Raw genomic sequence first — 24,307 nt, forward strand, 5'->3', positions numbered from 1 at the left:
GCTTCAGCCCTACATTCATTCTTGGCCTCTGCTCAAGTTGTGTCTCATCGGCGCCACAGTCGTAGCAGTTCTTCGAACTCTCGTGCATTTCAAAAACCGACAAACCCACGGCTGAATGTACCCACTCTTCCCTCTTCCTGTCTTATACCTAGCATTATGTTCTTTCTTATCTTCTTGCCAAAGAGACTTCAATGATACCACCCTTAGTCAGGGAATTTGAATTTTACAACGACCGTTCACAATACCTTCTCGAAGCCTCCCGTTTTCCCAACAAGCATACGTGGGATGGTACTTAGATAAGGATTGCCTCCGAATCGTCTGCCAGCCTTGTACCGAGTACGAAGTATATGCCAGCGGTACTGAATTGCCAAGACAGGTCAGCAACTCGCATTAGCGCCTTGGCGCCAAACATTCTCGGCATTGCTAGTCCTTCGGCACACCCCGAATTCTTTTCCAACACCGGCAACCCGCAATTTTATTTTACCGCATTCCACATCTTGCAGAGGAGTATTCCAAGACTACCCCGTCTTATCAGAGACAGATTGGCCGGAATCTTATTGGCCGGGGAGTCACCATGCGGCAAAGTGAATCGAATGAATCTTCATCTTTGACAAGGCTGAGGATAGTACAATATGTGGAGATGAAAGCATTCGAATGAGCCCCAGGGGGGTTATAAAGTATGGGGGCCGTCCTCTGGAAGCGAAGCGTCTAAATAAAGATCGGCATGTACGGAGTATATATTATTTAGAAAGGGCAGGATCAGTATTGTCAAGTCGGACCAGCCCCAATATGTTCTAGCAGATAGCACGGCATGCATACTAGTGGCTTGTCATTCGGGATGGCTTGCGACAATATAACCTCGAGATTTGAACTTCTATTCAAGCAGCCCTGGAGCTCCTTCGGCCATCTGATGACCCACTCCTAGGTTGTGGAGGTTTAGTACAGTACGTCATTTTATTCTCGCTCTATTTCCACTTTGGGTCGGATTTAGATGCTCTACAGAGAGCGCTCCTCAATTGACCACATTTTCTGCTTGGGCCATGGACCAGTCTAACAGAAAGTAGTTTGCATTGGTGATACAAATTTATATACATCTGCTCTGTATCATGGAAGTAGTCCTGTAGCATTAGTTTGAAACTGACATACATTTTCGAATCCATTGAACTTCTTTCTGCCGCTCTTCTACAACTTTCCCTACAATTTCCAATCTTTGTGAACGAGACTAGATCCGAAAGATAATTTATCTATCAAGATAGTCGGTAGGTGAAAACGGTCAGCGAATTGCCTCAAATTTCTATTATACCACTATACTTCAGATGCACACCAGATTTATACAAATATCGTGCAAGATCGTATCCAATAATAAAAGTGGTCTAATGTTTGTAAAGGGCGTCGTTTATAGAGTGCTGCTAAACGGACCCCACCTTTTGCTAATCCAACCAGCTTTTTGCTACTTGGACCATGAGATAATCTAGCACAAAACAGTATGGTCTTCAAGTACCTACTAGAAGACCATAGCTAGGTAGTTATACAAGTTTGTATATATCTGGTCTATGAAAGCATGGTTGCTTCATCCAGCCCCTATTAAGCATTCGGAATGGGACTACTCATAGATATACTATATCTAGTAGGACACTGGATCTTGTGTGGATGAAATATAAACTAGAGTCGTGCGATTTTGGAACATAGTATTGTCTTCAACTGCGATGCCAGGGCGGCTTCACTTCATAACTAATACCAGTATTCAATCATTCCCCAGCTTGAGGCAGGGTATAACCGCAAATAGTAGTCGTAAGTAATACTAGGTGGTAGTACACCTAAGTATTACTTCGTTATGTACGTACTAGTGAAGATCATTATTGAAAAGCAGAATGAAGATATTTCCGTATAATTATATTCAAATTGATGCTCAAGACCGCGTGCCCCAGGTAAGACTAGATTTACTCTGGGCTTCACGGAAGAATACATATTTGGTTCCTAGCAATCCTGTCTTCTGTATAATTTTGAAATTGAAATCTTAGTGGCATATCTGAAATCCGTAAATAAAATGTTTGAATCCACTACTAACCAATAAGATCTGGCGTTGTCTATGACAGGGGATTGACTAGAAGGATTTGGGAATCTGCGTTTCCCGCAGGTTTAAGAGAGGAGCTAAAATTCGGTCAGCGTTTTCTAACTGCTTCGTATTGATACATCAGAATGGTCAGTTCGTAAATTCAATGAAGTGGCCGATCAACGCTGTGGAATATGCCCATGGCGACTATTGGTGGCAACATTGGTGATTTTGATGGCAATGGCAGGATTTGATTGGGGTCAGATAGTGGTCTTTTACGCTGTCATGCATATACAAATACATGTGTACACACAAACTGTACTATGTATACATATGCAGCATACCTATTCTTATTGCTTTCCCGGACCTTCTACATATCCAGGGCGATGGATCGGAAACTCCACGAATGACTGGTTAAACAGAAATGTTACGAGTCGCTTAAGACCTTATCAACTCCTCGTGCAGCTTCCGACCCAAGGTATATCCCCATCTCTTACTGTGTGGTGGCCTTGGTTTTCGGCCAAGCCAAAGGCATCAACCCAGTCAATAACAGGCACTGCTATGTATGGTCAGACGAAGGGCGGGATCGCAATATCAAGAATGTCGGTTCTAGACCCGGGACGGCGCCAAGATGGGACCCCTTTCAAGACTCGAGTGAATCTAGCAAACCTCGACATGCCAGGCAGCCCTGTAAGGCCTGGTCGATTGAGAATTCCTCTGGAATGGAAGCAGAAATTCCAGCCAATGAGGCATTCAATATCTGACTTGAAGGTCTCGGCAGAAGCGCCCTTTCTGACCGGGTGGGCTCATAAGCCTACTGGGGCTGAAGTGGTGACTAGACGAGTAGCCTAGGGACGGGCCACGACATGGGGTGGAATGAAAAGTGGGCCATGCGATCGGGTGCGCATTTGCCCCTGTCGAAACCCACCGATTGTACGGAGTACATACACACATACAGTACACACACACAGGGTAGGACAGCACGGACGAGCTGATGATTATACAGTATTGTAGGTAGGAAAGGCATATTCACATGCACATTCCGAATGTAGGCTCCTGCATCGTGCGTCTCAGCCGCGACTTGGCAGTGGACTGCAGTCAAGATCTCAATAGGAATGAATCACGATGTGGTGTGTCCACAATACTATGTACAGTAGGTTTGTGGGTGTGGAGTTTCAATGACGAGGAATGAATGAGATAGTTCAAAGAAGGGAAAAGGTGCCAAGGAAGTCCAGCAGAAGACAAAGCTTGGCGAGTGGAATCATGCTAACTAGCTCGACTTTGTATCAGGCAGTAGGATATCCCCATACTGATACAAGTATTAATCAATATGATCATCATATATACATACTCTGATTTATTATTTCTCTTTTTCTACTAACTACTACATATTCTACTCTTCTACTCTCTAAGTAAAGTGGCGCAGCACTGCCACCGATCTAATTTCCGGCGATCGACAATTTTGCACGTTTTTGGCAGCTGCGTATTTTTGCGTAATTTACCTGTATTGCAAATTTACGGCCGTTTGCGCCTTTTTTACGTTTTTGCGACGCTTTTCGACCTTGTTTTGCCTTCTCGCCTTTTTCCCTCCAATCTTTTCCCTTCTGCTATTCTCTTCTGTTCTTCATGTCCGTAATCTCCTCCATCTTTGAGCGTGGCCTTTTGCCTCGCGGCTAACTGTGGCCTTGCGCCATTACCCCCTTATCCTCCGTGCCTCTCGTTCTGCACGAGTCCTAACCGGTCATTGATCGGCAGTACCACACATGTATGTTTCGAGTAGGAGAAGAGAGAAGAAAAAAAAGTGTCGCTCGGTGTCAAAAGTTTAAACAACAAAGTTCGGCCTCATGGCTAACGCATCATCATCATGCATCGAACAGGCTTGAAAAGTTCCCCTCCTTTCGAGATCAATTTGTACCGGCATCGCCTCCTCCTGAGGCCTTCGCCAGGACAAATCGACATCGTTCTAACACTCTATCGACCATGTTCTCGGCCTTTATCCGTCGGGTGAACGACCTCAAGGCCCGGGTCCCATTTTTGAACCAACTTCATCTCAATTTTATATTCTTGCATTATACCTATATTATCTCTTGGGCCTTGCTCGGATCCGTCATCGTCTATGCCCAGGGCAATATCGACTACACTGATGCTCTCTTTCAGGCGGCCGGCTCCGCCACGCAGAGTGGGCTGAACACGGTCGACCTGAATCAATTAACTCTATACCAGCAGATCGTGCTTTATTTTATCACCATCCTCTGTACGCCCATCTTTATCCATAGCGCCCTCGTTTTCATCCGTCTCTACTGGTTCGAAAAGCGATTTCAACATGTGGTCCGAGACGCACGGGCACTCCGCGCTACTCGGTCGCGTATGGATACAGTCACTCAGGATAAAGATAGCGATGAGATCAATAATGCAGAACGTGGTGTGAGCGGTCGATCAATCGTGGTTCTGCGCAACAACTCTGGTGATGCGCGCGGGAACAAACTTCCCGATCCTGCGGGTGTGGCCGAATCTGCTTCTACCGACCCAGCAAAGGAGGAGAGTACACCCGGTCAAAGTGCCAGCGAACAATCCAGCACCAATGATACGAGTCGTGTTTTAGGAGGACGGTTTGGTCTAGGAAGTTTGCGAGTGCCCACGCAGCTAAGTCCAGAGCACCATATCGCTTTTCTGGAAAATCAGCGAAAAAATAAAGGGGCGTTGCGCATTCCAAGTCCCCGAGAGTATGATCGAGGTGGTGTTCCGGAGGCATTGGAGGACGGGGAGGAACCGCAAGAACAGTTCCAGCCTACTGGACGGCAATTCGATCGCCGACAGAGCTCCGAAGATGAACATTCTGAGCATCATTCCGAGCACGATGACCAGGTTGGTCCTATGGAAGGACCACATATCACCATTAATGAACCGGAGATCACACGGACGCGAACTCGAGGCAATACCTTTCCTCGCTTAGATACCAGGCCAACAGTCCGAGATACAAAAGAGGTCAACGACTCGGCGGAACTTCAGCAGACAACAACGAAGAACACATTTCGAGGTATCTTTCGATCGTTGACGCAGGAGAGAGATCGTCCTACTCAGCCTTATCTCAGCTGGAATGCGACAGTGGCTAGGAACTCCAATTTCATTGATTTGACTGAGGAGCAGCGCGACGAGCTTGGTGGAATTGAGTATCGAGCTTTGAAGACCCTGGCGGTCGTGCTCATATCCTACTATGTCGGCTTTCACTTGTTCGGTATGATCTCTATGATTGGTTGGATCATGACGGTCGATACATGGGGAGACATTGTCAAGGCCGATGGAATTGGACGGCCGTGGTGGGGTATCTTCACAGCTGCGTCTGCCTTCAATGATTTGGGTTTCACCTTGACTCCAGACTCCATGAATTCTTTCCAAAAAGCTGTGTTCCCTTTGCTCGTGCTGGCCTTTTTGATCATCATTGGCAATACTGCGTTCCCATGTATGCTTCGGTTTATCATTTGGGTTCTGTCTAAATTTGCTGGACAGGGAACGGCTCTTTGGGAAGAGCTGCGATTTTTGCTTGATCATCCTCGTCGATGCTTCACTCTTCTCTTTCCCCGAAATGCTACTTGGTGGCTATTTGCCATTTTGGTGTTGTTGAATGGTATTGATGTGATATTCTTTATCATCTTGGATGTAAGTTGCTGTGTCTGCAATGTCTCCATTTACTATGTCTCGCTTACTGACTAACTTATTCTAGTTGAATGACTCGGCAGTCACGGCATTACCACCTGGCATCCGAGTACTGGACGGTTTTTTCCAGGCCTCTGCAACTCGAACTGCTGGTTTTGGTGTAGTCAGCCTGTCAAGCCTCCATCCAGCTATTCAAGTCTCGTACTTGATCATGATGTACATATCAGTTTTCCCCATTGCTATCTCTATGCGTCGCACCAATGTGTACGAAGAAAAGAGTTTGGGTGTATACGGATTTGAAGAAGAGGATGATGACGATAACCAGACAGCTCCCAGCTACATCGGAGCTCACTTGCGACGCCAACTGAGTTTTGATTTGTGGTATGTCTTCTTGGGACTTTTCATCATCGCCATCGCCGAAGGTGGTCGCTTGTCGAGTCAAGACGACTACGACTTCCAACTGTTTACTGTCCTGTTCGAAGTTGTCTCGGCTTATGGTACTGTGGGTCTCTCCTTTGGATACCCAACCGCCAATACCTCCTTCTCTGGGCAATTCAATGTGGTCTCCAAACTAGTCATTATTGCCATGCAGATTCGCGGTCGTCACCGTGGTCTACCATACGCACTGGATCGTGCCGTCCTATTGCCTTCGGACGCGCTTAACCGACACGAAACTGCATTATCCGAGCGTCGTATGCGTCGCCGGACTTCGAACCTAAGTGGAGCTGGATCTCTTGGTCGACAGCCGTCTCGCAGTGTATCGCAAGCTCAGGGAGATGCAGCCTACACTTCGGGTATGGAATCTTACGACTGGCAGACACATGGACAGCCTGCGCCACAGGACAATGCCGTTGTCCGTCGGTCGTCGACGGTCCGTTCCGCTCGATAGGACTGAGCGATGACGGATACTCCTTCGCAACAGACCATACCCATTGGTGAACTGTAAATGAAGTCATTCAGTTGTGTATAAAAGCTATAGAGGCGGGCGTTGGATATGGCGTCTTATTGGAGTACATATTTCCCCGTAAGGGAATCATCTACTTTGCATTGAACATATTAGGAAAAAACAAACCAAGTCCTTTGATTCTGCATTCATCTACCTCTAGCTACTCATTCCACGTTCCTGCTGTATATTCAAGTTCCTGAAATGACGTCGAGTTCCCCGCGCGCGGAGTTCAGACTCTTGTGGCATTCCAGTCCGAAAGCGGAAATCAACCCTAGACATCATAACAATGCCATCATCATAGTGAGATTTGGGAGTAAATTTCTTCACAAAGAGTGCTTCAAGTATTGCTATTTGATAGTGAAAGGGTACCACATTTCTTATATATGTTAACTACCAAAAGTAGAACAACTTTATAGTTCCATCAACCACGGAACTCCCTCGGTATAGCCTCATCCATCTGTTCATCGCAAACGGGCCGCTCCTGAAAAAGATCAGCACTAGACCTTTCCGGACGCAGGGGTTGGTATGACGGCATAAACACTCGTACCTTTTCTTAAAAACAATTCGACTGGACATGTTGACCTTCCATTTGACATCTCAGACCCACTTCACTATATTATACACTCGCTCAAGTTCCTTTTGATCCTTTCAACAGAATCAGACAACTACCACGAAATACACTACAAGATGGATGACAGGCTACTTCCACCCGAGTTTGGTGATCGCTATAGCAGCGAGACCTCTCGAATCCCCCGGTTGGGAAATACTACCCCAACCAGGACATCGCTGCCAGTATCGCAAGCTCCTAAAGTTCCTATCATCCCAGAGGTGACTGGAGCCGCCGAGTCGCCAGAGCGCAAACCAGTCGATGATCTTGACAATGATGGTGCTGTCTACCCTTGGTATAATCCTCGTGGATGGACCTTACGCAAGAAGATTCTTGTTGGACTGGGCTTCGTTATTTTCATCATCGTGGTCATTCTCGGCCCTTACTATGGCGTCAAATTGAATCGGTATCCAGACTATACTCCTCTGGAATACAGACTCGTCGATACATATGAAGGATCTTCATTCTTCGATAAATTCGATTATTTCTCTGATGAAGATCCTACAGATGGATTCGTCGTTTACGTCAATCAAGAAGCTGCTCATGATCTAAATCTGACCTATGCAACTGATACCTCTGCGATCTTGCGCGTGGATACCTTCACGCCTAAGGCTGTGGCTGGTCGTAACTCGGTGCGTATCGAGTCAAAGCAAGGATATGATCATGGTCTTTTCATTTTCGATATCATTCATACACCCTTCGGCTGTGGAACCTGGCCAGCCCTTTGGTTGACTGATGGATATAACTGGCCTAATAATGGCGAGATTGATATCTTAGAGACAACTAATGAAGGGTCCCATGGGAATGAAGTTACCCTGCACACAACAAAAGGGTGTAATATGGATGTTAAACGGAAACAAACCGGATCAGCGGTTTATACGACTTGTGACAATGCCACACATAGTAACTCTGGCTGTGGTGTTCTAGGCGATGAGTCTACGTACGGTGAAGCCATGAACAAAAATGGTGGAGGAGTAAGTATATCCCTTTGATCCGTTTGTCAACTATCTTCAATGCTAATATAATACAGGTTTATGCCCTCGAGCTCCGCGAAGCAGGAATTCGAGCCTGGTTCTTCCCTCGACACTCTATCCCCAAGGAAATCACCGATCCAACAGCCATCCCCGACCCATCAACATGGGGTCAAGCACTCGCCGATTTCCCTAGTACAGAATGTGATATTGGCAGTCACTTCAAGAATCAGAGTATTATCGCCAATATTGATTTGTGTGGACAACTCGCTGCTCAGCCGCAATATTATGAGCAAATGTACAAATGTCCGGGGAAATGTGAGGATCTGGTGGCTAACCACCCTTCTGCATTTGAGGATGCGTATTGGGAATTTGCTTCTTTCAAGGTTTTTCAGGCTATTTGATTTGATTTTGCCTTATGGAAGGGGAGAAGAGGATGCCGGGATTTTAATGAATGTTAGCTTGGATTGATTTGTATGATATGAATGTATACGCGAGGGATTGCTTACTTACGTGCTTGTTTTGCTTGGGATATCCAGATGAATGATAGCAGATATTATGGGTTTCAGTTGTGATAACAGTACTACGAGTATTGCTAGAATGTACTAGTGGAGCTTGGTTTAATTCAATGAATGAAAGTGACATTAGTAATTCTATTCCATCACTAGTATGGGTATCTAACATAAAAATATCAGCCATTCAAGAGTCGACGCTAGGTATAACAAATTTTCTAGGACAGATGTTTCCAGAGAAACTGTAAATCCCGAAATAACGCCGGCTTTAAAACATCTTATCGTTATCATTCATAAATGTCCAAGACTCAACTTAGAGCTGACGCAGGAGACTACCCTCCGCAAATGGGTTCTCTGGCGACATGTCGAGCATTGGACGAGTAGCGTTCCGATCGCCGGTCGCCACCCCGTGTCCGGTATGAGGCTTTGGGTGGATGCTTCCTCGACGTGACACGGTTTGCGCAAGTAGTGTATTCGACACAAATGGGTTACTCGGCGAGGAAGGGCTGCAATCGGCGTTCCCAGAGCCAGAGCTCGAGGGTTTAGCTTCCGAGATGTGTCGGATACTGCGGGCTGTGTTTGACCGGTACCGGCTCTGCGAGGGTGTATCGGTAGGACGACGCCAGGCTGTGGCGGGAGGGATATTCACGGTGCCTGCAGCGAGCTCAGGGCCGGTAGCAGCGTCGATGAGTTGTGTGCCTGCGCCAACTTTAACGCCGCGACCCTTTCGAGTATGTTGTGGTGGTTCGTGAAATACTGGAGTCAAATCAACCAATGGTTTTGGTTTCTGACTGACAGACTTGTTCCGGCTGAGGCCTGGAGGGCCCATGTTAACCATTGTAGCAGTGCGGCTACTACTCTGCTGGTGAACTGTATCAGAGGGCGAGTAGCTGGGGATCTCATTTTGGTAAAATTGACCAGCGCCTAGATCTTGGTTCGCTCGCTTTTCTCGTTCTTCACGCTCGTTCATCGCTTGTCGCCGGTGAGTATATGTTCGACCTAATAAGCCGGTAGGTGAGAAGGTCGCCGCTTCGACATCCTCAGGTCTCACGCCTTGCACAAGTGGTTCGTCATCCGCTTCCCCAAACCTTCCAGTAGTATCCAGCTTCAATGTCTGTGGGAAAGAGGATGGTGGGGATGCATGGTCGCGCAGCGTCTTTTTGCGTGAGATACCATCTTTCGCCGTCGATGACCTGGTCCGATCAATAGAGGTCCGAGAAAGCTTGGTTGGCTCAAGGTCCGTGAGATCTAGTAAGGGTGCATCGTGGGATGCCTTTTGAGGCTTCTGGGATCTCTTCTGCGTGCCAGATCGCTTTGGTAATACTGTCTCACTTTGCGTTTGTTGGGCGGCACCCAGTTGGTTCACCAGATACCAGCTTCGCCATCGTTGCACAACTCGAAACCACTTGTCGGCAACTGCCCGATCATTGCTGCTGAAGAAATGCACGAACTTTTCAGTGGAAAGAAACATGGAAGACTTTTGCTGGCTTTTTATCGCAAAGCAGATCTTCTTCGGCGGTTTAATGTCCTTGGTCATTGCCCGTGCACTAGGACAGTAAATATCGAAATCAGACAAATGACATATGCAGGTGGAATCCTTCGAGTTCTCTTTCTTGGCGATAGATATTTGACCATCGGGTCGCAAGGTGACATATCGTTTGTCCCATTTGCCGGGGCGTTGGGAGTGGTATAGATGAACAGTTAGTTCGCAGGGTTTCTCGGTAGGGACATCTTGTGAATCGAGCTGAGCTAGAGCATCTATGCTCGAGGGAGGCACAATCACAAGCCGATTATCTTCGTCATGAGCCCAGGAGTTCATGATATCCCGCACGCGCTCATAACGACGCAAAGATCGTTCTAAACCAATTTGGTGGAAGGACTCAATCAAGATGAATTTTTCCGGGTCAATGCCTTTGGAAAGCTCCCGAACAGCAGCCTGAAGAAGATCCTGAACTCGTGTGGATGGGGTCACCGTCAGATGGTTTGAGACATTGCCATATTGTACAAGCACCTGTCGCTCTCCAGCATTTACAGCTGAAACTGGAGCGTCAGTTCCGGGTACAATGCCTCCTCCGCCAACTCCAATATATTTTGGTACAGGCTCATCCTTGTATGCTTTATGTGCTTTGGAGAGCTTCATTCTCTGTAGCAAGGACTTTCGATTATCACCATTCGCGGAATCTGCGTCGTGCTGGCCCTGTGAGTCGACTTGGCGAGTCGGCTGTTGCGTTGGCGCATGGTCCACTTTCTTTCTTGGCTGTGGTTGTCTGCCTTGTTTTTCATATCGGGCAATGGCCGGCTGAGATGATTGGCCGCTGCCAGTCAACTGTGCCATCGCATCCAGTCTATGTTGGTCTCTAGCACGTTCTTCCTCTGGTGTCAACTTCAGGGTATCGATATCAGGAACAGGAGGGATATTCTGGTTGCTGGCGTGCTCTGCTGGAATGGTGGGTGGTATTAAAGTGGAGGTGTTTGTACTCGTAGGGTGACGATTGCGACGGTACCGAGACATGCTCCTTTGAATGGAAGGGTTCTGTTCGTTTGGCTTGCTATCATTCGCCATTGGTGAGCGCACAACTGCTTCTACTTTGCGCGCGCTATGATCATTTGGCGTATCATAGTAGGATGCGCTGCTGAGTGCGGACTGTTGCGCTGGGGCGTGACCACGGTGCTTCGCCATGACCGCAAAGGAGGACTGGTGATTCGGTTTCTAGAAGTCGCGTGGGAAACTCCGACAAGAGAAGTCCAAAAAGAGTCCGATATCAAGATATCTTTTTCGAGGTAGGCGTATAGCACAAGAATCGAAGTGGCATTCTGTGGTCCCCGGTTGATCTTCGAAAGGGTCAGTGGATCAACAAGGTAATGAAACCAGAATGGGGGGAATTTAAAAGAAAGAAAAATAAAAATAAAAAGGACTGCGCACAGATACACAAAAAGGGCTCGATTCCAAGGAAATTAGGCGGGTGGGACGAGTGCCCAAAAAAAGCAACAGGAGGCGTTGAAGGACGCTAATGTATGAAGCTGGAGTGATCCTGGTCGTGTGGCCCTGGACCTGTCAAGCCGCCAGATTGGCAATAAATCTGGGTAGGCAGTGTTTGCGAAGATGTAATGGGATAGTGTACTATGTATGTATGTATGTATATATGAGTATGTGAGTGAGTTCGTACGGTGAATGAAGGAGGGAAATAGAAGATGCGAGGTTGAAATTGAAAGGGAGGAAAAGGGAAAAAATCTCCCCGCGAGTGGCTGGGGAAGACGTTTCCGGAGGGAACTCTCTATACGAGAACAGGAAGATCATGGCAATATTCCTCGTGTTTACCCTTGATTTCATGGTACTACTACATATGTACATAGTATATGGAGGATATAATGTAGTAATTTGTTTCACTGGGCAGACTATTGTTTGACTAATGTCGACTACTGCACCTTTCATGCCTTTCTGGTGCAGCTTTGGATCCACCTTGGAGTGATCGATCGGAGATCAGCACTGCAGGTACATCCACTTGAGATGCCTACATAGTACAATATGTATACAGCAGTGTGTGTGTGTGATGGGGAGAGTGAAAGAAAGAAAAAAAGTGATTGATGATTGAAACCGTTTCCAGGAGTATCAATATTTCATACCCTCGTCTATGAATTCAGGACATAACATGTCAACTCTGCTTGCTCAGCTTATTGCTCAGCTTATTTCCGATGAGCAGCCAATTCTCTTCGCCTATAATTTAATGTGAGCTCAGATCGATCCAAGGGGAAAAGGTGGATAGGATATGCTTACCACCAGGCAATGAAATCGGTCGTCCGCACATCAATACCCAGATCAACCAGTGCCTTGGTTGACAAATGGGTATCGTACGGTCGCTGGACCGAAGCATTAGGGTCATTGCCTTGTTTGTTGCAAATCATTCCAGGAAGTTGAACTCCAAGCAGGTCGGCAAACTTCTCGCAAATCTCATATTTGGTCATTCGATCCTCTGAGGAGAATTGCAAGATACGGGGAAGCTCCTTGATGCGTTGCTTCTCCTTCAAATACTTAATCACAATATCCCGGCACACTCGGGCCACATCTTCCGTGTTGGTGGGGTATCGCTGAGCCCAGTCGTCCATTTTCACGCCCGCATTCGCATCTTGTGCCTTATACACTGCATCCACCAGAGTGTTGACCGCACTTTCAGAGTTTGATTGTGCAGTTCCATACAAAACAGGAACTCGTAGTACCACACCAAGCCCTGACGCTTTGGTAGCCTCGAGAACAACGAGCTCGCCGTCTCGCTTCAATTGGCCGTACATGTTAGGAGGACGAGTCTCGGCATCGACCTCATAAGGAGCTTCACCTTCGGCACCAGGGAAAACGTAGTCGGTAGAGATGTAGATCAGAAGCGCACCACGAGCATGACATTCTTTGGCGAGGATACGGGTTGCTTCAACGTTGACTCGACGTGCTTGATCGGGGTCTTTGTCGACGAGATCTGGAGATTTGTTGGCGGCACCTACAGTGCAATTCTACCGTCAGCTCCGAAAATTTGGCACCAGCATCATGACTCTTTCTCTTTTTTCTTCGCAATTGTAACTTACAATGGATAACAATTTGGGGTCTAAAAGTGAGGAATATGGTTTTTAGTAAAAGAGTCATCTATGAGAAGCGGAATGTAACGAACTTGACTTCATTGAGGATATTCTTGATATCTTCTTCTTTCTCCAAATCGGCCTTCAGCACGGTTGGCGGGGCTGCGCGGGTGAAACCCTGGCCGACTACCAGAACCCCCGAGTGCTGAAAAGTGCTAAAGACTTGACGACCGAGGAGGCCACTGGCACCAGTTACAAGCACGTTAGAAGTCATTGTATTTCTTGATTTTGAAATAAAAAGAGAGAGAGAAGAGAGAAGTGAAGCTTGTCGAGCGGAGAGAAAAGCAAAAACGGTCAACCTGTTCGTGGCTTGCGGGGCAACATGACGTAACGAGCTGGTGCAATTCTATTTACAATACTTAATAGTACTATGGTATGAAACACATATACTTATAGTATATGTGTTTCATACGTTATTGTGGCTTTTCTTGACGAGAATAAGTAGGATCATATGCATTTGGATCTGCAAAAAAAAGATCAAAAGTACCGCCATTGACGTGGATTATATTTTCAGAGGGGATCAACCGAGCTGATCAATTAACCTCATTTAAAGTTGTGGGCTTTGCTTGTGCTGCCGCGTGGCGTTAAGTCATTCACTATTTGGTAGTAGAGCAGTGCTGTACTAGATCACGTAGATGGATAGTGTATACAATAGTAGGTATTTCGTAGATATTAGTACCCTATCTCTATGCTATGGAGAGGTAGTAGTTAGTTATTTATTACTCAGCGACTAAGAAAGGACTGTGCACTAACGAGCTGGCTGTCTAGGTCTATATTGAGGCTCGGATATATACTCCTTCTATATCCAAGTATAACTGTTACACTACTTATATGGATAGACAATATCTATGCGATATTGAGCTCCAAAAAAAAGACCGCTGTGGCTCATGTTTGCGGCTAAAGGTTATCCCGATCTCAGTATGTATGTTGAGTCGTACTTCAAATTGAGTACTCGGAAAAAGAAGAGAAAAGATTTGAAAAATAAACAGAATGATTGAGTGCATAAAATACCTATGTTAAAAGACTCCTCAACAGATCGTAGGCAAATTCTCGACGGGGAAAAAGAATTGCCAAAAATCGCCGAGTGGAAAATCAACCCGACGATTGAGAATGGCCGATCCAAGACGGGCCGCTCCACTCTTGAATTTCAACCTACCCTTAATTTCATACCCCCGAAAATTGTTATCTTCTTGGTTCTTTGCTCTCCCCCTCTTGTTCTACCCGTTGTATTATTTCATCCACCATGTCCGGTGCTCGGAATCTCTCTGCTGCTCTACGACGAGCACGAGCGCCTCGGCCTCGTATCGCCCTCCGCCCGACCTGTACTCAAACACCTCTGGCCATTGCCGCGCGCAGCTTCACCGTCAGCTCCACTGTTCGGGCCGATAGAGAGATCAAGTTCACCAGCGACGCATACCCCAACGTTAAGCGCAATCCTAACTTTGCCGAGCTCACTCCCGAGCATGTCACATATTTCAAGGAGCTTCTTGGCTCACAGTCAGCCGTCATTGATGGCGTGTCGACCGATGCGAGCGACGATATTGAGCCCTTCAACAGCGATTGGATGCGCAAGTACCGCGGCCACACGCGCCTAGTACTGAAGCCACAGACTACCGAGGAGGTCAGCAAGGTCTTGAAATACTGTAATGAGAATAAGTTGGCTGTTGTGCCTCAGGGTGGAAACACTGGTCTGGTTGGTGGATCCATCCCGGTCTTCGATGAGATCGTGGTCAACACCTCGCGCATGAACAACATTCGCTCCTTCGACCAGGCCTCTGGTGTCCTTGTTGCGGACGCTGGTGTTATTCTCGAAGTTGCTGATCAGTACCTTGCTGAGCGTGACCACCTCTTCCCCTTAGACTTGGGTGCCAAGGGATCCTGCCATATTGGAGGCAATGTGTCGACTAATGCCGGCGGTCTTCGTCTGTTGCGCTACGGCAGCTTGCACGGTAGCGTGCTGGGTCTTGAGGCTGTCTTGCCGGACGGAACAATTGTTGATGCTCTCTCTACCCTCCGCAAGAACAACACTGGATACGATTTGAAGCAGCTCTTTATTGGTTCCGAAGGTACCATTGGTCTTATCACCGGTGTCTCAATTCAATGTCCCCCGCGCCCTAAGGCCGTGAACGTGGCTTACTTTGGTCTGGAAAGCTTCGAGCAGGTTCAGCGGGCCTACCTTGAGGCTAAGGGCCAGCTCTCTGAAATTCTTTCCGCTTTCGAGCTGATGGATGGCCGCAGTCAGCGTCTGGTTCAAGACTCCACTGGTAACAAGCAGCCTATTGAAGGAGAGTACCCCTTCTATTGCTTGATCGAGACTAGTGGATCTAACGCTGAGCACGATATGGCGAAGCTCGAGACCTTCCTCGAGAATGTCATGGGCGAGGGCATTGTCGCCGACGGTGTGTTGGCTCAAGACGAGACCCAATTCCAGGCTCTCTGGCGCTGGCGTGAGGGTATTACCGAGTCCCTCAGCCACCTGGGTGGTACCTACAAATATGATGTCTCGATCCCCTTATCCGAGCTTTATCAGCTGGTTGAGGACTGCAAGCAGCGATTGACCGAGAAGGGTTTCGTCGGTGATGATGACTCCTTCCCTGTCCGTGCTGTTGTTGGTTACGGGCACATGGGTGATTCCAACCTTCATTTGAATGTTGCTGTCCGCCGATACGATAAGGAGGTCGAGAAGGCCATCGAGCCTTGGGTATATGAGTGGATCCAAAAGCGCCAGGGCAGTATCAGTGCTGAACACGGTCTGGGCATTGCCAAACGGGAGTACATTGGCTACAGTCAAAATGAGACCATGGTCAAGTTGATGAAGCAGTTGAAGAACCTCTATGACCCGGTGAGTAGATTTATCTATGCGTGTCTTATTTTGAAGATTGTTGCTAACTTGACTTTTAGAACGGCATCATGAACCCTTACAAATACATCTAGAGCCGGGGGGGGGGGGCGACGATTTCTGTATATACCCAGGTCAAAAATGCACTCGTAGTGTAAAACAAATGAACAGTGATTATCCTGTCTTCATCGGGTCCACCTTCCTATGTATTCTCCTCTTCTTTGGAATTAACTAAATAACATCCTAGCCCACAACTATTTTATAACTGAATAATTAAATAACTAAATGATTAAATAGATCATCTGGTCACTTTATTGGACCCTTGCTCTACACTAATCCCGATTTGGCCTAGTGTGCTATCCACTTGCTGCCTCAGGCCCCCATCGGTTGCCATGTGAGACGAAGCTCTTGTTTAGCTTGGCCATTCTATGCTCCACCCCTTTAACTTGTCCGGATTCCTCTCTTTGACAACTGCAATCGCGGATTCCAGAGCTTCTTTCCACAGGATTCAAGCTGCAAGCTCAAGCTCATCGGATTTCTCCCCCTGGGTGAACCCCGATAATTCCCTCGTTGCAGCCCTGCCCGACCGGAGTTGCTAGTCCGATCGTTGCGCAGCCATGGCGGACGACATGGCGAGCCGTTACCAGATGATGGAGGAGCTGGGGAGTAAGTCGAAATTTTTTTTTAACCTGTCATCTTGGATGTCATGTGCTGACCCGGTGTTTTTCTTTGTTTACTAGGTGGCAGTTTTGGCACTGTCTACAAAGCAATTGACAAGGCCAATGGTGAAATTGTCGCAATCAAACATGTATGCATCCTTCCGTTCAAATGAAAGGCAAGATGAATATTTTGCTCGGAACGGCCAACTGACCTCGGCTTCTTCATTTAGATCGACTTAGAGTCCAGCGAAGACGATATCCAGGAAATCCAGCAAGAGATTTCTGTCCTGGCTACTTGCGCCAGCGCATTCGTTACACAATATAAAGCCAGCTTTTTGAAAGGTCACAAGCTATGGATCGTTATGGAATATTTAGGGGGTGGGTCTTGTCTTGACCTGGTACGTCGAATATCCCTGATCCCTGCCCAATGGCTGAGAGGCTTCTTGCTAATCGTACCCAACAGCTGAAACCCGGAGTTTTCAATGAAGCGCATGTATCGATTGTCTGTCAACAACTTCTACAAGGTCTCGACTATTTACATACCGAGGGGAAAATTCACCGTGATGTAAAGGCCGCAAATGTTCTTCTTTCGAATACTGGAAAGGTGAAGTTGGCGGATTTCGGTGTTGCAGCGCAACTGGTCAACATCAAATCCCAGCGTAATACTTTCGTCGGTACCCCATTCTGGATGGCGCCAGAAGTTATCCAGCAGGCTGGTTATGACTTCAAGGCTGATATCTGGTCGCTGGGTATTACTGCCATTGAGATGATCAATGGTGAACCCCCACATGCAAGCACACACCCGATGAAAGTGCTTTTCCTCATCCCAAAGAATCCTGCTCCACGACTGGAGGGACCCGAGTATAGCAGCACTTTTAAGGACTTTATCGCCCAATGTTTAACAAAGGATCCGGAGCGTCGACCCAGTGCGAAGGAACTACTCAAACACAAGTTCATTCGCAATGCTGGCAAGACTGAAGCTTTGCAGGAATTAATTCAACGCAAGCAAGAGTGGGATGGTGGCCGAGGCCTCACTAAGGATCTCAAATACTACGCCGAGACTCTTACCACTATGACAAAACCTCCTGCGGACGATGAGGATGACTGGGTTTTCGACACCGTTAAAGCCCCGACTATGAAAACTCCAAGCAAGAACCCAAGCATGTGGGTGCCTAAAGGCACCGACTGGACCACTCTTGATGAGGAGGACGATGATGCTGATCCAGCTCAACTGATGGAGGACTTGCATATTTCTCCAGCACCACCACAGCCCCCGAAGCACCAAGCAAATTCAACAGTTCGCCGAACCCCGGGCTACGAAAGATCCCCTTCTGTTCGACGTGCCAATACCAAGCGACGATCAAGCGGCATCAAGCAACCCTTAGGCTTAGATCTGAGCTTTGGTAACAGCCCTTCGACTGTCCGTCAATTTCGCCGTGTATCCGACCGTGTATCATCGAACGAAGTGCCTCCAAAGAATTCATCCGGTGTCGACGAAAACGCAAGCCCCAAGGTTGTCTCTACCGATAGTCCTAACCCGAGTAAAGAAGCTCAGTTAGGACGACGAGCGTATGCCAAGGCGATCGGCCACTCTTGCCAAGAGGTTCTTTCTACCACCGGTGATGGCGAGAAGCGAGATGCGATTTCTCGGCTGGCCGAGGCCTGGAGCGACCTGGAAATGGTCGATCCGGAGGGGCTTTACCACATTGTTCGGGTCATGAACGAAAAACTGCAAGCAGATCATCGCCTCACGAGTCTGGTCCCATCGTCACCACAGCCGGACTCCCCTTCACGTCCGCGACTGGTGCTCGCACAAAACAACCCCCATCTCAAGAGTCACCACCGTCGTCGTCAATCGACAACCGAACCTCCCCCTCAGTCACCCCTGTCCAACCTTCCTGGTCAGCAAGTGCCCGGTATGGAGCATACTAAACAGCTCTCGGATGTACTTTACAACCGTTGGGCTGAGGGACTTCGCAATCGATGGGGTTTTTAAATGAGTGGATTCTCATTCCCTTCGACGACCTCTCGACTCAAATCTTGCTCTTCCAATTTTCTTCCTTCCGTGTCATTGCCTACATTCGTTGTATAGACCACTTCCCGGCGTTTTGAACCTCTTGTATAACCCCCTCTTTGCGCTCACTTGTGATATTGCCTTGCATCCTTGGTGTCCATTCTTTCTATCCGGTTGACGACTTACCTTCCCCGTTGAAACGAGACCTGGAGTTTCTGATCTGGCGTAATAATCTTTTCTTTTCTTTTTCGACTACTTTATCTGTTCATTTTGTTTGTTCTGGGAGCTATGGGCTTGCCGTGTATGTTTTCATGTTGGTCGTGACACGACAGATCCGACCTTACCTACTCATGGGTTTTTTTTTTCTATTTCTCTTGTTGATAGATAGCTTTGTTGGTGCTATTGTCATTTACTTGCACATTTTTCTTGATTTCCATGATTCCTTGCATTGTGCTGCAAGGGACGGTGGAGCTGTGCAATATTACTCAATTCGATGATGGAAATGCATATAACTGAGTATTCTATGGCCTTTCAGATTCCTGCTCGTAGATATGCTCTACTGTAAAATTTCAACCTTATAATACCTACCTACTGGTGGCAGCTAGGTAGCTGCCACCAGTGCAGAACAACTGGATATTTCGAAGCGGCTAGTCAAAATAAGCATGTCAAGCCATATCCCGCTTCCATATTCTTTCATTTCACGCACAGGGTTAAACTTAATCCTACTATGGGTTAACGACAAGAGGAATCAACTCCCTCGTGATTTTAATATCGTGAGACCGACTCGGCCTTACCTCGGAGGTATGACATATATGTCCCTGGCAAAATCTCTCAACTATAAGTGCAAGATCAGTGCTATACCTATACCTCAACTGCCGTCCTATATTACCCAGCGGAGACAGACATGCCCGAATCTTGCTATGTCATTCTGTTATACTTTTGAGGGTGTGACCGGTGGCAGATTCTAGAACTGATCAAGATCATACAGCGGAATAGAATCGATCCGGCAACGAAATCAACGAAATCATACCATGTGGAGATCGACGCCACGAAAGAGATACTGCCAAGACGCCATTTAGACAGGGCTGCATGAGTAGCCTGCGGATGACCGTTTGTGCAGATGGAAAACTCGCAGGATTCTCCCAGGCACCAGCATTTCTATGCGTTCCGAGAAGGCTTTCAGAATTAATGCACTTGGCATACAGATACGGTGTAACATCACGTCCTTTCTGCCTCTGTGGCTGAGAACTAGATTTAGGGCTACATCCTGCGCCACGATATCTGGCGATCCCCATCTATACATCTGCTATGTCCTATAGCAGAACTGTAGCAATTGCAGCTTCTGTCTATACATATCTATTACTAGTGCATTGACAAATCTCTCGCAACCGAGGCCTTTCCGTCAGATACAAATCCCTCATCGCTTACGAAGAGTGGAGTGATGGTTTAGTACAGTCTTGGGGCTTGTCCTCTGTGCACCCAGGCTCCTCTTTCCCCGCTTGCACCAGCTGCATCCACCCAGTCCATATCAGCATGGTTAGTTAATAACAAATGAATTGGAGACATGTGTTTGACAAGAAGTTGGGCTGCAGTGGGATGTCTTGTCTATGGGTCGGGATGAGCGCCTCTGATCTATAAAAGGGCAATCAGCCTCCGGGACATGAATCTATCATTCACTACTCAAAGTAAAAAAAAAACACAACCAACCCTCCCGCAGAACCATGAGTTTCCACCAATCCGCCGCTAGCTACGAGCTAGAAGATGGTCATATCCTCAAAGCCGTACTCCATGATGCGGAGGGTGAAGAGCAGGATGCAGAGTTGGATTTGAACGCGTACATTGGCAATAATGATGGTTTGTCTTTCTTTCTGCTTTGTCTAACTTGCTTGGAGCATATGGTCTAACATATAGGATAGGGTCTTTCGAGTGGGGAGGAGAGAACTTTGCCGACAGTGCGCAAGAGATTGAGCTCAACACCGAAGGGGATGAGGAGAACCCAATTCTTCGAGCAAAGTTAGGCAACGTGGAGGGCGAGGAGGTAGAGGCTGACTTGAACCTTGCGGAGAGGATTGGAAACGACAACGGTACCTTGATTTTCCTCGCATAGTGTTCCACTAGAGTGATAAGAAATGAACGTTCAACCTAGCCAATTCCCCCACTTGACTTACTGTGTTGGAACCTTTATAGAAACTTGATCGAAGGGAGCATGCAGTATTTTAACTTTTTGAGCATAACATGGATACATATACCGTTGCAGTATGCTACGAGGTAGCGAGGCCACAAGCAGATCCTAGATAGCCTAGTAGGGACATATTCTTCGTTTTTAACTTACTACTTTTTTTGATGAGAAGCATTTATGACTGGTAATTGACCATTAGTACAACTTCAGGATTACGTGCAAGATAATGATAGTGTACACATTGATATTCATAAGCTATGCTAATAACAAGGCCAAAAAATATCCATTAACTCCGCAAGTTCCATGATGCGTAGTTCTCGTACCACTTTGCTCTTGCAAAGCACACCCTGTCAGAAGGGGTGTATATCGAATGTCAAACGATGGAAATGAAAATATTAAAAGTTCAGGTTTAATTTAGACGCCCTGGGCGCCAGTGCCCTTGTTCTGGCCAAGGGTCTTGGGCTCATGGCCGCCTTTTCCACTGCCAGAGTTGGTAGGGCCAGCACTGCCTTGACCACTGAAAACCTCGCGCCCGGATCCAGTCTCAGCGGGCATGGGGGCAACCTTGCGGTCGAGGGGACCGTCCTGTTGGCTGTTAGAGAAAAATTTTCGGGATAGTTGCGAGACGAGTAGGATTAACGTACTGCAGCACCAACACCGTGGGCCTTGTTGGGGCCGTTCTCAATAGCGTTGTCGCTTTGAGGGATACCGTTGTCGTACTCGGCGCCGCGAACCATTGTGAATGTATAGATGTGGAATTGGAGGATTGACTGAGGACAAAAGTTAAGAAACGAATGGTGCGCAGCAATCTGCAAAGTCAGAAGCTAACCTTTTTAAAGCAATTGATACAAATCGATGATAGTTAATGATTGAAAGTGAATTGCCATCCTTCGTAGCCTATAAATACTTGGAGATATCGAGATCGTGTAGCGTGACAGCATCATGAAGTCATTGTGGGGACATGACTTCATCGACGAACAAGCTCGATTGTTGGTGAATCAAAAAAGATATCAACTTGGAAGAGGGTCTGACTGACATGAGATAGAAAGGACACGATATTTCAGAAGTATGTTCTAGAAGGAATTGTTGAATTCGGATGTTTCACTTGCTGGTTTTGAAGTCGATGGTGTCCCGGCGTTGCCAAGAACGTCATTCCTAGAGCGGAACAACCACGACAATTTTGAGTACGTACTGTATGTTGATCAGAACACCGTTGTGGCAACAGAGAATCCGATTAGGTTGCGTCTAAATTTTGCTACTGTACTATAAAAGAAGTCTATCTTGGCAATTGAATATTCAATTTTATAATTATTCCAATCTTTGTATATGCTTGTCGCACGCGCGCAGTGAAGATTATGGTGATATTATCTGTACATGGTTAAGGCTTGGAAGCCTCGGTGCCTTATTCTTATGGCTTGCAGTATTAAGTTACGACTTGCTTCAGCCTCTATAGAGGTATATCCAGGGGAGTATTCTTAGGTACCTTATTAGATTGAAGGGCGGAGTGATAGGTCAACTTCAATGTACTTCCTCTCGATGGTGTATCGAGAACTCTCTGCCACCAGATATATTACGAATCCTTCACACTAGGCAAGTAGTAAATCATCTCGTTCAGCAGCTTCTAAACTTGAAACTTGAAAGCTGCTGGAAGAAGTTCTTTGGAGTTCGGCTAGACTTTCCAATCCCCCCGGGAAATTTTCATTAGATGCGCAAGGATTGAATACCATCAATAGAAAAATGACATTGACGACCGGCTATACTTCCTCTCTTCTGAGGGGGCGGCGCTCAAGACTACCTCTACCAAGCAAAACGAACCAAGAACGCTGATCTCCTCGAGTGTTTTCATACTGCGCCCAGTGAAGTTGGTTCAGTGTAGCAAGAGCCGCCATCCAAGTTAAATAGCAGCTGATTCCCATAACAAGTCATGTATTGTCCAGGTGCATCTATGTGCGAGCAGGAAAAAGGGAAAAGAGGATTTTGCGGATATGAATGATGTTTAATAAGTATGAAGACACTTGGAACTTGAAGATGTCTGGCTAAGTTTGTACCGAAGTTACTAACATTGTTTACCTACTCGGGATATACGGTGCGCTTGTGGCTTGTCAACCCATACGCTATGAAAGTCAACGTAACAGTTAAAATTAAAATTGTTGTGTGATTGCAGGGGAAGGAGAATGAGAATAATAACGCTGCGGCATAAAAATAAATAATTCATCCACTCTGGATGACGGTGAAACCGATCGTGAGAGTCCACGGGGTGGAGTTTCTTCACTGATGGCCGAAGATTGACTATCTTCCCTTTCATCGTTATCTTGCGATGCTGCATGCCGAATTTCATCTAAAAGAGACTGCCAATTTCCGGCCAACTCTGATGATGCTATATCGGCAAAATGGTCCAGCTCAAATCTTGCAAATACAAGTTCGGGAATGACTGGACAAGTGTCGAAACTCATGACAGTTGAGATTCCTAAAGAACTCCCCGAAGAGCTCTCCGATGAGACCGAATTGATTACTCTGAATCTATTCACCGGTCCTAAAACAATATACCCGGGATGTTGAACATGGATGAGACTGTCTGCAGATAAGGGATATCTCCTATGTGTCCCACGGTTATAAGGGTGGCCTCGAGCTCCTCGTTCCTGTTGATCATATTGCTCTCCACCCTCATCTGAGCTTGGGTCCGATGAGTTACTGCGGCTCAGTCCAGATACCCAATGAGAAAAGAGACAGAAGCATTCGGTTACGCGGCAAGCTAAGTCTTGAACAAGATTTAGTGGAGTATATGCTGTGCGGTTAGTGCTAGCGCCAGGCCGGCTTTCCCAGATCTCTGGGGCTGCCATCTTGCACTGGGTGCAATATCAGCAGGATAAAAGCAGAGGGATGGATGAAGCATTTATAAATGATCAAAATGGAAGAGCCTCAACCTTGAAACAAAACTCCTTTCTGCGCGACAATGACATTGAGTCCCATGGCCATTCGCTGCACGGCAGCATTGCCGTGCTTTTGATCTCATCATTATCTCAATCCATCAATGAAGTACTTTTCGAGTGACTGATCATGAGGATCTTTACTCTTTGCTTTCCGGACTAATTCATCTTCACCTCCTTTTGCAATCACACAACGGTTTTTAGTATGACTATGGCGTTGACTTTCATTGAGTGGTGTTCCACAAAGCATTTTTCCCCCCTTATAGTGGTGTAATCTATTACACTGCTGACCTACCGATGTGTTCTCCCTGGCGTCTCTTTCA

The 24,307-nt window shown here is 46.9% G+C and overlaps 8 protein-coding genes across 8 annotated transcripts; 5 read left to right on the forward strand and 3 right to left on the reverse strand.

Moving 5' to 3' along the window:
• Positions 1-4,033: 4,033 nt before the first annotated feature.
• On the forward strand, positions 4,034-6,596 carry N7469_010992 (potassium ion transporter; the record flags this gene model as incomplete). Its single annotated transcript, XM_056649897.1, has 2 exons — positions 4,034-5,710; positions 5,775-6,596. The coding sequence occupies 2 exons, from the start codon at positions 4,034-4,036 to the stop codon at positions 6,594-6,596; spliced, it is 2,499 nt and encodes an 832-aa protein (XP_056497028.1).
• Positions 6,597-7,340: 744 nt separating this feature from the next.
• On the forward strand, positions 7,341-8,635 carry N7469_010993 (glycoside hydrolase family 16 protein; the record flags this gene model as incomplete). The annotated part of the gene is made up of 2 exons (XM_056649898.1): positions 7,341-8,234; positions 8,291-8,635. 2 exons carry the CDS (start codon positions 7,341-7,343, stop codon positions 8,633-8,635), a joined length of 1,239 nt encoding a protein of 412 aa, XP_056497029.1.
• A 421-nt stretch (positions 8,636-9,056) lies between these two features.
• Positions 9,057-11,423, reverse strand: N7469_010994 (uncharacterized protein; the record flags this gene model as incomplete). Its single annotated transcript, XM_056649899.1, has 1 exon — positions 9,057-11,423. The coding sequence occupies one exon, from the start codon at positions 11,421-11,423 to the stop codon at positions 9,057-9,059; it is 2,367 nt and encodes a 788-aa protein (XP_056497030.1).
• Positions 11,424-12,427: 1,004 nt separating this feature from the next.
• N7469_010995 (dTDP-4-dehydrorhamnose reductase family protein) lies at positions 12,428-13,580 on the reverse strand (the record flags this gene model as incomplete). Its single annotated transcript, XM_056649900.1, has 4 exons — positions 12,428-12,458; positions 12,519-13,230; positions 13,316-13,335; positions 13,399-13,580. 4 exons carry the CDS (start codon positions 13,578-13,580, stop codon positions 12,428-12,430), a joined length of 945 nt encoding a protein of 314 aa, XP_056497031.1.
• Positions 13,581-14,609: 1,029 nt separating this feature from the next.
• On the forward strand, positions 14,610-16,300 carry N7469_010996 (FAD-binding oxidoreductase; the record flags this gene model as incomplete). Its single annotated transcript, XM_056649901.1, has 2 exons — positions 14,610-16,208; positions 16,268-16,300. 2 exons carry the CDS (start codon positions 14,610-14,612, stop codon positions 16,298-16,300), a joined length of 1,632 nt encoding a protein of 543 aa, XP_056497032.1.
• Positions 16,301-16,822: 522 nt separating this feature from the next.
• On the forward strand, positions 16,823-18,860 carry N7469_010997 (STE20 family serine/threonine-protein kinase; the record flags this gene model as incomplete). The annotated part of the gene is made up of 4 exons (XM_056649902.1): positions 16,823-16,871; positions 16,946-17,013; positions 17,095-17,262; positions 17,328-18,860. The coding sequence occupies 4 exons, from the start codon at positions 16,823-16,825 to the stop codon at positions 18,858-18,860; spliced, it is 1,818 nt and encodes a 605-aa protein (XP_056497033.1).
• A 1,739-nt stretch (positions 18,861-20,599) lies between these two features.
• Positions 20,600-20,985, forward strand: N7469_010998 (CVNH domain-containing protein; the record flags this gene model as incomplete). The annotated part of the gene is made up of 2 exons (XM_056649903.1): positions 20,600-20,732; positions 20,795-20,985. 2 exons carry the CDS (start codon positions 20,600-20,602, stop codon positions 20,983-20,985), a joined length of 324 nt encoding a protein of 107 aa, XP_056497034.1.
• Positions 20,986-21,471: 486 nt separating this feature from the next.
• Positions 21,472-21,794, reverse strand: N7469_010999 (uncharacterized protein; the record flags this gene model as incomplete). Its single annotated transcript, XM_056649904.1, has 2 exons — positions 21,472-21,642; positions 21,702-21,794. 2 exons carry the CDS (start codon positions 21,792-21,794, stop codon positions 21,472-21,474), a joined length of 264 nt encoding a protein of 87 aa, XP_056497035.1.
• Between the last annotated feature and the right edge of the window lie 2,513 nt (positions 21,795-24,307).

The sequence above is a fragment of the Penicillium citrinum genome, assembly GCF_028827155.1.
Source record: "Penicillium citrinum strain IBT 23319 chromosome Unknown utg000009l:1.0-4274883.0:1.0-4276374.0, whole genome shotgun sequence".
Lineage (NCBI taxonomy): Eukaryota > Fungi > Ascomycota > Eurotiomycetes > Eurotiales > Aspergillaceae > Penicillium > Penicillium citrinum.